The 13,163-nt window shown below is 37.7% G+C and overlaps 1 protein-coding gene across 2 annotated transcripts in view; it reads right to left on the bottom strand.

Annotated features, from left to right (window-relative positions):
• CNTNAP5 (contactin associated protein family member 5) overlaps positions 1–13,163 on the bottom strand; it is an 858,994-nt gene that overhangs the window by 147,172 nt on the left and 698,659 nt on the right. For both annotated transcript variants that reach the window (XM_044242676.1, XM_044242675.1), the window contains one exon: positions 11,273–11,429. In XM_044242676.1, the coding sequence (XP_044098611.1) occupies positions 11,273–11,429 (157 nt within the window). The remainder of the gene's footprint in view (positions 1–11,272; positions 11,430–13,163) is intronic.

Below are 13,163 nucleotides of genomic sequence, written 5' to 3'. Positions count from 1 at the left end.
GCAGAATATTATGTTTAATATTATCTCACATTTAGTAAATGTGGCATATGCATAGGAAGACATTTATATGTAAAAATGCCCTATATGCCCATCTATTATCTCTAGGTGTCAGATTTTACATATGGGGTACAAGTAAAGATTCCAACCAGTGGTTAGGAAGGAGATTCTACTTTTTTACTTAAATATGTCTGAAATATTTGAATTTTTATAGTAAGGATATAATAGAATATATTTATTTTATTAAAATAAACTCTTAAAGTTAAAAAAAAAAAGCAAGAGAAATATTCCTCTTATGTTTTGTTAAATATAGAAACCTAAATTGGGTGAATCAGAACTGAAAACTGTGAGCAAACATGCAGAGTAGATAAAAGAGGTAAGCAGCTCATGTAATTTGGATCTGAGTAAGAGCTACTGTTAGGTGAGTAATACCATACACTTAGTGATAAGTAGGCAAATTAAAATAGAAGCCAAAGACTCATTGCATTTTTAAGTATAATTATAATATGTTGTTACACAATAATAGTACAAATAAAAATGTTATATAAATGTACTATGTAAATGGAAATTCTTAATCTTTTTTTTATCATTATGTTTAATTAGCTAACATATAGTACATCGTTAGTTTTGATGTAGTGTTCAACAATTCATTAGTTGTGTATATTGCTCAGTGTTCATCATATGTGCCCTCCTAAATACTCATTACCTGGTTATAACATCCCCTTTGCCCCCTTCTTTCTGTAACCCTCAGTTTGTTTCTCAGAGTCCAGAGTCTCTCATGGTTTGTCTTCCACTCTGATTCCTTCTCATTCATCTTCCCCACCCTTCCCTTGTGTTCCTCTGCACTGTTCCTTTTGTTCCACATACGAGTCTTTAAAGGCAAGGGAAACAAAAGTGAAAATGAACTTTTGGGACTTTATCAAGATAAAAAGCTTCTGCACAGCAAAGGAAACAGTCAACAAAACTAAAAGGCAACCCACAGAATGAGAAAAGATATTTGCAAATGACATTATAGGTAAAGGGCTAGTATGCAAGATCTATAAAGAACTTACCAAACTCAACACTCAAAAAAACAAAAAGCCCAGTCAAGAAATGGGTAGAAGATATAAACAAACACTTCTCCAAAGAAGATATACAGATGGCTAACAGACACATGAAAACCTGTTTATCATTAGAAAATGCTTATTAATCTTGATATTTACTTCAAGTTCTATTTCTGATATTCAAAATTTTGTAACTACCCAAGTAATTTGATTCCACAGACTATTTAGACATAGTATATTTGTAAAGCTTGACGGAGAACTAATGTGATAAAAGTCTCTGTCTACATCTTTGTTTCTTAGAAGTAGTAAAAGGAGCATTTTATAGTTATGTTTTATTTTCTAGAACCCACAAGTCTTAAATTCCTTATATTGAGTATTTTCCCAATAGATGTTAGGATGGTGTCATCACTGAATTGAAACAAACAAACAATTTAAAAAAAATCCTAAATTTTGTTTTTGGTAAAATATCAACTATTTTACTCCATCTAGAATTCTATAAAATAATGACGTGATATATTATTTTTTTTCCAATTTATTTATTTTCAGAAAAACAGTATTCATTATTTTTTCACCACACCCAGTGCTCCATGCAAGCCGTGCCCTCTATAATACCCACCACCTGGTACCCCAACCTCCCACCCCCCCGCCACTTCAAACCCCTCAGATTGTTTTTCAGAGTCCATAGTCTCTCATGGTTCACCTCCCCTTCCAATTTACCCAAAAGCACATACCCTCCCCAATGTCCATAACCCTACCCCCCTTCTCCCAACCCCCCTCCCCCCAGCAACCCACAGTTTGTTTCGTGAGATTAAGAGTCACTTATGGTTTGTCTCCCTCCCTATCCCATCTTGTTTCATGGATTCTTCTCCTACCCACTTAAGCCCCCATGTTGCATCACCACTCCCTCATATCAGGGAGATCATATGATAGTTGTCTCTCTCCGCTTGACTTATTTCGCTAAGCATGATACGCTCTAGTTCCATCCATGTTGTCGCAAATGGCAAGATTTCGTTTCTTTTGATGGCTGCATAGTATTCCATTGTGTATATATACCACTTCTTCTTGATCCATTCATCTGTTGATGGACATCTAGGTTCTTTCCATAGTTTGGCTATTGTGGACATTGCTGCTATAAACATTCGGGTGCACGTGCCCCTTTGGATCACTACGTTTGTATCTTTAGGGTAAATACCCAGTAGTGCAATTGCTGGGTCATAGGGCAGTTCTATTTTCAACATTTTGAGGAACCTCCATGCTGTTTTCCAGAGTGGTTGCACCAGCTTGCATTCCCACCAACAGTGTAGGAGGGTTCCCCTTTCTCCACATCCTCGCCAGCATCTGTCATTTCCTGACTTGTTAATTTTAGCCATTCTGACTGCTGTGAGGTGATATCTCATTGTGGTTTTGATTTGTATTTCCCTGATGCCGAGTGATATGGAGCACTTTTTCATGTGTCTGTTGGCCATCTGGATGTCTTCTTTGCAGAAACGTCTGTTCATGTCCTCTGCCCATTTCTTGATTGGATTATTTGTTCTTTGGGTGTTGAGTTTGTTAAGTTCTTTATAGATTTTGGACACTAGTCCTTTATCTGATATGTCGTTTGCAAATATCTTCTCCCATTCTGTCAGTTGTCTTTTGGTTTTGTTAACTGTTTCCTTTGCTGTGCAAAAGCTTTTGATTTTGATGAAATCCCAAAAGTTCATTTTTGCCCTTGCTTCCCTTGCCTTTGGCGATGTTCCTAGGAAGATGTTGCTGCAGCTGAGGTCGAAGAGGTTGCTGCCTGTGTTCTCCTCAAGGATTTTGATGGATTCCTTTCTCACATTGAGGTCCTTAATCCATTTTGAATCTATTTTTGTGTGTGGTGTAAGGAAATGGTCCAATTTCATTTTTCTGCACGTGGCTGTCCAATTTTCCCAACACCATTTATTGAAGAAGCTGTCTTTTTTCCATTGGACATTCTTTCCTGCTTTGTCGAAGATTAGTTGACCATAGAGTTGAGGGTCTATTTCTGGGCTCTCTATTCTGTTCCATTGGTCTATGTGTCTGTTTTTGTGCCAGTACCATGCTGTCTTGATGATGACAGCTTTGTAATAAAGCTTGAAGTCCGGAATTGTGATGCCACCAACTTTGGCTTTGTTTTTCAATATCCCTTTGGCTATTCGAGGTCTTTTCTGGTTCCATATAAATTTTAAAATTATTTGTTCCATTTCTTTGAAAAAGATGGATGGTACTTTGATAGGAATTGCATTAAATGTGTAGATTGCTTTAGGTAGCATAGACATTTTCACGATATTTATTCTTCCAATCCAGGAGCATGGAACATTTTTCCATTTCTTTGTGTCTTCCTCAATTTCTTTCATGAGTACTTTATAGTTTTCTGAGTATAGATTCTTAGCCTCTTTGGTTAGGTTTATTCCTAGGTATCTTATGGTCTGGGGTGCAATTGTAAATGGGATTGACTCCTTAATTTCTCTTTCTTCTGTCTTGTTGTTGGTGTAGAGAAATGCAACTGATTTCTGTGCATTGATCTTATATCCTGACACTTTACTGAATTCCTGTATAAGTTCTAGCAGTTTTGGAGTGGAGTCTTTTGGGTTTTCCACATAGAGTATCATATCATCTGCGAAGAGTGATAATTTGACTTCTTCTTTGCCGATTTGGATGCCTTTAATTTCCTTTTGTTGTCTGATTGCTGAGGCTAGGACTTCTAGTACTATGTTGAATAGCAGTGGTGATAATGGACATCCCTGCCGTGTTCCTGATCTTAGTGGAAAAGCTTTCAGTTTTTCTCCATTGAGAATGATATTTGCAGTGGGTTTTTCATAGATGGCTTTGATGATATTGAGGTATGTGCCCTCTATCCCTACACTTTGAAGGGTTTTGATCAGGAAGGGATGCTGTACTTTGTCAAATGCTTTTTCAGCATCTATTGAGAGTATCATATGGTTCTTGTTCTTTCTTTTATTGATGTGTTGTATCACATTGACTGATTTGCGGATGTTGAACCAACCTTGCAGCCCTGGGATAAATCCCACTTGGTCGTGGTGAATAAACCCTAAGCCCAGCAGGAGAAGAGAAATCATAAAGATCAGAGCAGAAATCAATGAAATAGAAACCAAAAAAACAATAGAACACATCAACCAAACTAGGAGCTGGTTCTTTGAAAGAATTAATAAAATTGATAAACCCTTGGCCAGACTTATCAAAAAGAAAAGAGAAAGGACCCAAATAAATAAAATCATGAACGAAAGAGGAGAGATCACAACTAACACCAAAGAAATACAAACTATTATAAGAACATACTATGAGCAACTCTACGCCAACAAATTTGACAATCTGGAAGAAATGGATGCATTCCTAGAAACATATAAACTACCAAAATTGAACCAGGAAGAAATAGAAAGCCTGAACAGACCCATAACCAGTAAGGAGATTGAAACAGTCATTAAAAATCTCCAAACAAACAAAAGCCCAGGGCCAGATGGCTTCCCGGGGGAATTCTACCAAACATTTAAAGAAGAACTAATTCCTATTCTCCTGAAACTGTTCCAAAAAATAGAAATGGAAGGAAAACTCCCAAACTCATTTTGTGAGGCCAGCATCACCTTGATCCCAAAACCAGACAAGGATCCCATCAAAAAAGAGAGCTATAGACCAATATCCTTGATGAACACAGATGCAAAAATTCTCACCAAAATACTAGCCAATAGGATTCAACAGTACATTAAAAGGATATATTGGTTTTGAATAATCAACCTCTGATATAAGTTTTTCCCCATTTTTGTATTGTTTCTTTTTTCTTGTTATGCAATACCTTCAATTATCTCCAGTATGATACACCATAAAACATTCTGTCTAAAAACAGTCCAGTATCTAGTCAGGGGATACTTAGTGTAAACAAGCCAAAACCAAGTTGCCCCAGGACATACATTTTAAGTGGAAATGTAACAAATGGAACAGCAGACTATAACTAGCAAGTGATGGAGATATTTGGCCAGGGAGAGAGTATCTGGAGGAAGGAAACACCATGGATTTATTATCTCATTCATTCTCTCAGCAGTTAGTACATGAAGGACCTGCCATGTGGCATGCATACTTCTCTGTAACACAAGGTTCAGGTCCTGATTCTATTGCTGGATGGACGTGGAAATTCACTGAAGAGTTAGAATCTAGATAAAACTTTCATAATTAAGGTCTGCTAGGAACAAAAGCGCTTCTAAAACTTAATAGGGCTTGGAATTGCCCATAAGCAGATTCATGAATAATAAAATTCAACCAGCAGAGGTTGTAACTAACTAACTCACTCACTAACTAAATAACTAAATAAATAAATAAAAATGCAGATCCTTAGTATGTTCTGAGGTGATCCTTTCCTTTGTTTCAGGATTGAGGATTCTTGCCCCATCTTAGGACACTAACAAGGATGAAGCAACCTCACTGCAGCAAGTCTGGGAACCTCAGGAATCAAAGTCTGAAGAAAGATCTAAGAAATCAAAAAACAGCCTATGTGAGCAAACTCTAAACCCATTGGATGTATCCAGCATCTTCCTCCTAAGGGCAACTGTCTCAATAAATATCATGTGAATGGCATGAAGGATCTTCATGAAGGTCAGGGATAAGACATATATTTACCAAAGAGAAAAGTTGAAGGCAAGTGTATAAAATGATAGCCTTGGGGAGGGGTCATATGTGTGTCTCAGTTAGTGAAGTGTCTGACTCTTGATTTTGGCTCAGGTCATGATCTCAGGGTTGTGTAATTGAGCACTACATCTCATCGGGGCATGCTCTGTGGGGAGTCTGCTTGAGATTCTCTCCCTTTGCCCTTCCCCCTGCTTGTGCTTTCACTCTCAAAATAAATAATAAATAAATCTTGGGGGGAAAAAAGATAACTTTTAGAGCAGAGGGGCCATTTCCAACTATGCTTTGATAGTCAGAAGGAAAATGAATGCGCAGTGGGAAGTTTAGGCTAAACTTTGGGTAAATGTTTCTTGAGTGGTTATAAAAGATGGATAAGAGCTAACAATGAAATAAAGATCAGTTAATCCTGGAATGACCATAGCCTGACCTACGAAAAGTGAAAATATGTCTAATAGAAGTCATTCAATTGTTCATTCATGGATGTGACACCATTTATTAAATAATTTCTCTGTGGTAGAGAGGCAGAATCAATGGCTAAAGAGTAGTTTGAAGCTTCAGGATTCCATATCCCAAAAAAAAACCAAAAAAAAAAAAAAAAAAAACTAAAAATAGCCTACATTTTTTTTAAGAAACAGAATAATAGCTTCCCTTTTTTGGATGACCAGATGACCAGAATTTAAAGCTTACATCATTTTCTCTTCCAGTCTTATACCATATTACTTTATATAAGGGTGTATTAAGGAACAAGCGGCAAAGAACAAAGTTACTGAAAATCAAATAAAAATATCTTCACTTCCTTATGACTAAATTTTAAAAGATGTTTCACTGTTAAGCAATAGAGCTTTGTCTCAGTTCTGCTTGGTTGTCTGGCTGAAAGAAGTCCTCATTAGGACCACAGGCCACCACAAAGAGGCACACTTCGAAAGATCTCCCAGCCTCCTCCAACTTGCTGCCCGAACCAGCCTTTGGATCTGTCTACATAGATGACAGTTTCCCACCCTACAGAACCCCATATCCTATACTGTCTGTCTCTAGCCTAGAGCTATCCCCAGTGTCCTTTGCTATTCTCCACAGTGTATCAGTCTGAAGTAATGGGATCAGAAAACACCCAACTGGCAGGATTTCTATACGTTGAACCATCAGATTGAAGACAAGTTCCTTTGCAAACAATCATTGACTGTAAAACTGTTACTCATTTCAAGTTTTCTCATTTTATTTCTTTTTTCTTACTGTGTAGTTCTTTGGCTGGATCCGAACCCTCTGGAGATGTCAGCTCAGTAGTATACTTGGTTTCCAATGCCTACCTGATACTTCCTTTACTCTAAGAAGTCACATTTTTTGTGTTCATCAAGTTCTTCTTTCCCCTCCATCCACCTCCATCTTCTGAGCTGACTCACTTTCCCTCTCACCCACCCCATAATCATTTTCCTCATTTACTTGGTCTTCTTGAAATCTATAGCACAAATTTATTCAGTTACAGAGGTTGATTAAAACAGAATAAACTATTGTCAATTGCCAGAGGCTGAGAGGATGGCTAAGCTTCTCCTCAGCAGCCTGATTCAGCACAAAGAAACCCAGAGGCTACCATGATGTGATTGTAGAAGCCCTGGGAGAGGTCTCTCTGGCATCCTCACCCACTGTCATAACTCAGAATCTCAACCCGGTGGTTCCTTCCATGGAGTCACCAAGAACATCCTGGGATTCAGCAGAATCCTACTCTGCCCCCTTAGTCACATGACCTTAACTAAGCCACTTACCATGCCAGATCCTCAGTTTCCTTTTCTGGGGAAAGGAGACGATAAGCCCTATTTCAAGGGTGGTGGGATGACGCTATGAGATGTAGTATATAAAATGCCAAGAACACTTTGGTATATGATAGGTGATATTTTTTAGCGACAATACTACCTAGGAGTTGTAATATATCAAACTACTATCTGCTAGATGATCTACTAGCCCAAATCAGTTTTCTGATCAGTTTTACCAAGAGCATATGGTTTCACTTATTTGTAGAACATAAGGAATAGCATGGAGGACATAAGGAGAAGGAAGGGGGAAATGAAGGAGGGGAAATCAGAGGGGGAGAAAAACCATGAGAGACTGTGGACTCTAAGAAACAAACTGAGGGTTTTGGAGGGGGGGGGTTGTTAGGTGAGCCTGGTGGTAGGTATTAAGGAGGGCACATATTGTATGGAGCATTGGGTGTTATACGCAAACAATGAATCTTGGGACACTACATCAGAAACTAATGATGTACTATATGGTGACTATCATAACATAATAATAACAAAAAATTATCAAGAGCAGAGACTTGAGGGAATTGTACAAGGTAAATATATTTGAGTTTTCTGAGGAGCACATAGAAATACATAGATATTAGCAGATATTAGCATGCTCCACTGAAACACAAACTTGAAATGTGTGGAATGCCCGCTTGACCACGTGCAAGCTAAGAGTGTGCTTGGGAGAATAAAAGAGGAAAAAGACTATTTCACAACTGTGTAAGCTTCTGTACTTTCCCCTTCTACAGGAAATAATATACCTAAATAGATAGGTAATGAATGCATTTCCACAAGACTCTGCCAGGTGTCCTGGTGGAAAGGATATTCTGTGTTCACAGTCTTGTCACAGACAAAGGGATCTCACTATTAGTTCACATACAAGGAGCTTCTTGATCTGGATTTGGTCTTCTTTCCTGTCTTCCTCTCCTGTAAATTCCCCACATGACAATGGGGCAATAATCACAACAGATTGTTCTGGGGAAGTAGCGATTTCTATATTTCACATTTTCCTGTCTGAGCATATGGAGGTTCCGCCTAACTATACTACACTAAATGGAGGTTCCGCCTAACTATATTACACTAACTTCAGCTAACTTTCTCTTGTTCTTTGAAACCTAACTGCCATATCCCAGTCTATATCCACCATAGTTCTGGGCATATCTACACTTATCTTTATTACCAAATTCATTACACAGTACATTTATTGCTACTAATTTTTTCTTTCTCACTGTTCTGTGAGTTCCTCAAAGGCAGAAATTGTAATGCCCTTGACCTTCTCTGCACCAAAGACTGCTTGACTGGCAAAGACCATGCATGCAGTAAGCAAATGATACATGAGTAAATATCAGATGGAATGGTAAGTACAGTTGATTCTATAACAAAGTATTTTTCAGATTCATGTATACCAACCTGTGACTGTCCTGATACAAATGAGTGCAATCCAGAAGAGTTAAATCTCAGCCTCTGCTCCTTCATAAGAATGACACAAGGAACTCCCTGACCTCATCTGACTTTTGCCCTGAGATGTTCAACATGTTATTCGAGTCACAGTGAAGTAGGAATCTTTACAAAAGGAAGTTCAGATCATTTCTCTTGATCCTAGTTATGTGGATTGTTGAACAACATTTATATCTAAAATTAAATGTTGCTACCCCTAATAGAGGTCACTTGCCACAGAAAGTAGAAAATAATAGAGCTTTTCCCCGACTGTAAAGGAACTAGAAAGGGTTATGAAATATGCAATGACCTCTACGTTGATAGAGGTATGATGGCACCAGAGTTGACAGAAAGGACATTTTGAAACACTCCTCTGAGTACAGCCTAGATGACAAAGTTAAGTCAACATATAAAGGGGTCAGAGCTTAGTAAGATAGTGAGTAGTTCAATGGAGGAAGAGGCTGGAATCTGAGTAAAAGAGATGGCCAGTGGGAAGTCTCAGAGGAGACACTGTGGAAGCTCATCAGAGTGGTGGTTTGTTTATTTTCCACTTTTAAGTAATGTGATGTCATTTTCCTTCACTGCCCATAATTGCCCAATAAATTAAGACTAGCCCTGGCTGGTTGTTCCCTAGCAAAGAAAGGCACTGAGGCAGTGTTCAGTATGGAAAGGGCCACACCACAGGAAATAAAACAGTGAGCAAAAATCAAGAATTCAGCCAAAAGGGAATGAAGATAATCAGGAGAAACACTTCCCCTTCCCTTTATATTCTACTGCCCCATATCAACTTCCCTGATTATACGTAATGAAATAAAGTTGTTTCCATTCAGGTCTATACGTATATACATTTCTGATATCAAGCATAGAGAAGGGGATTTAATGAATTCACAAAATGAGTTAATCTAAGATACTGGTTGCAGATCATTTTGAATATGTTTTCTCAGCAACAAAATCATTTAACTTCCCTACACACATCTCTCAAGCTTGCAGAAGACATTTTGTGATCACCCTTCCTCCTTACAAGTTTTCTAAATTCATGTATTCAGCTAACTGCCACTGAGTTTCTACTGTAAAAGGAATAGATCTTGAGGAATATAATATTAAAAAAGACATGGTCTTCATTCAAAATATGAGTTATATTTGATTGCACTCCTCCATGATGTTATGAGAGAAGGCACTGCAGGGTAAAGTGAAGGTCCGAGGAATGGAGAAGTCCAAACTATGTCTAGTTGACTTTGTTTGATTTTACTCATAGTAAGATTTTCACGTTAGACGAAAGCATCCAGGTATCTTGTCTCAGGGCCCAAGAAGCCCTACAGCATTCTGAAGAGGTGGCCCATTTAGCAGAACCCAGGGGAGGCAAGTGTTTGCTCTTTTCCGATTGAACTGAGAGTTTGACTCTACCTTAAACTTCATTCAAAACAGTCCCTGCAGTTCTCAATTTAAACAGTGAAGAAGAAGTAGTTAAAAGGAAATCAGGTAGGTTGAGAGCAACTTGACATAGGAATTTTTAATTATAATTGAGCAGAATTTTATGAAGCAAGCAAAATTACAAAACCAAAACTGAAGAATGCCTTAAATTTAGTGAAAACAAAAGCAGGTTTAGAAATGTTCTATGCCTATTTTCATAATACAGTAAAAAAAAAAAAAAAAAGGCAGTTCACCTCGAAGACAAATGCAAAGTAGATGTTATGGATTTGAGAACCAAAAACTAAGCTTTATTTTACAAAAGCAACATGATATGGGAGAACAAGAATGACCTGGTCCCTGCCATAACTGAGTTCAAATTTTGGATCTGTCACTTAATACATGTGTACAACCTTGGGAATATTATTTAACTTCTCTATAAACTGTATTTCTCAATCTTAAGATGCAAAGGTGGGAAAATTATACGGACTTAATAAGGGTTTTTTTGTGATTAAGTAGATGCTCAATAAATATACATTTCTTTGCTATATTTCTATTCTATGATAAGGTAGGCTGGCGACTGACACATCATTGGGAAAATGGGAGAATGAAGATATGGTCTGTATAATTGCACATCCTTATCTCCCACACTCTCTCCCAGAACATATAGTCCACACATTATAGAAACATTGGATAAATCACAAAGCTTAGTATTACATTTCATTCTGTTGTACAAAATGGAATGTTCAGACTATAAGGAGGTGATGATGTGACAATGTGTTTTATGTTGCAAGCCTCAGTGAAAGTCCTAAAAGTACTACACCTGGCAATTCTCAAAGTTAAAAACAATCACAAACAGGGAGACCTAGTTTATATTGAATTTCTCAACATGTCTTTTTCTCTTGGGGGAAATTTTGTGCATCAATTAAAGTGCTTCCCCCACAACTGCAGAAAGATCATAATCCCCATTACCATTCATCCTTGTCAGCATCACAGTTGCAGAAGTGTTGAATGTCCAGGCAACTCTCATCCAGGCCACATTCACACTGCTGAACCCCAGGTGGGGCACCTCCCCAGTAAGGGTGCCTTTCATTGGACCGCCCAATCCACCAGGTAAATGGTGTTCCATCTGAAAGACAAGATAGTTTGCAAAGGGTGTCAAAAACTTACATGAAAATGTCTTCAAGAATAAATGCACTACTGGGTATTTACCCCAAAGATACTGATGTAGTGAAAAGAAGGATCATATGTATCCCAATATTCATAGCAGCAATGGCCACAGTTGCCAAACTGTGGAAAGAACCAAGATGTCCTTCAATGGATGAATGCATAAAGAATATAGGGTCTGTATATATGATGGTATATTATTCCTCCATCAGAAAGGATGAATACCCAACTTTTGCATCAACATGGATGGGACTGAAGGAGATTATGCTGAGTAAAATAAGTCAAGCAGAGAGAGCCAATTATCATATGGTTTTGCTTACTTGTGGAGCATAAGAGATAACATGGAGGACATCGGGAGATGGAGAGGAGAAGTGATATGGGGGAAATCGAAGGGGGAGAAAAACCATGAGAGACTGTGGACTCTGAGAAACAAACTAAGGTTTTTGGGGGTGGGGTTGTGTGAGCCTGGTGGTGGGTATTAAGGAGGGCATGTATTACACAGAGCACTGGGTGTGGTGCATAAACAATGAGTTTTGGAACACTGAAAAAAATTAAATTAAATTTCAAAAAAGAATAAATACAGATTTACACATATTACATATACATAATATATATATACATATCTGTATATATCCTCCCTTTCTCATTTCCTCTCTTTTTTTCTTCCTTCCTTTTTTTTCTTTCTTTCTTTCCTCCTTCCTCTCTTTCCCTGTCTCATCCTGTATATGGATCTATATGTATCTGTACATGTATACAAAACTCTCTCTCTATATACACACACACACATATATATCCACATATACATCTATATCTATATCTGTATCTATAGATATAATCAGATACAGACATAAAAACACTTTCATGAAAAGTATTCACATAGTAGGACAAGGATCAATCACAATGTTCAGGCAGGGTCACAAACTCAAATCAGTTATCCTAGTTGAGTAAACTGAGCTAAATTGCAGACCAAATATTTTTAAGATACAGATAAAGAAATTAATTTCATTATAAAGCTATTAAAGGAAAAGCAACAGCATGAGGGCCAAGACTGACCTGACATTAGTTCTCAGTTTCTGATAGTCTCTGAGGACAAGTGGAAACTACGGTGGAGGAATAGTGTTGGAACCCTGGATTACCATAGCTTCTAATTTGTTTAAAGAGAAGTTATACTCCACAAATAAGTGAAACCATATAATTGACTCTCTCTGCTTAACTTATTTCACTCAGCATAATCTCTTCCAGTCCCATGGGGAGTTAGAGAGGAGAGGGAGGTTGGGGGAAATTGGAAGGGGAGGTGAATCATGAGAGACTATGGACTCTGAAAAACAATCTGAGGGGTTTGAAGGGGCAGGGGGTGGGAGGTTGGGGTACCAGGTGGTGGGTATTATAGAGGGCACGGATTGTATGGAGCACTGGGTGTGGTGAAAAAATAATGAATACTGTTATGCTGAAAATAAATAAATTTAATTAAAAAAATAAAGAGAAGTCATATATTTCAAATTCAAAGATTTGAAGGAAAAAATAAAACCTGTTGACGATCAATATTGCCAGGGCCAAATAATTCCTTCTGAAGGTATATTTAACCCATACAGAGTTGGTATATAAACTGATTTCTGGTTTCTATAGTTGAGAGAAAACTACTTTGGAGTCTTGTGTTTATCAATTTCTTTCTTCCTTTTGGTTTGTTTGTTTGTTT

The sequence above is a fragment of the Neovison vison genome, chromosome 3, assembly GCF_020171115.1.
Source record: "Neovison vison isolate M4711 chromosome 3, ASM_NN_V1, whole genome shotgun sequence".
Lineage (NCBI taxonomy): Eukaryota > Metazoa > Chordata > Mammalia > Carnivora > Mustelidae > Neogale > Neogale vison.
Note: the sequence above shows the minus strand (reverse complement) of the source record. Positions and strands in the feature narration are given on the sequence as shown.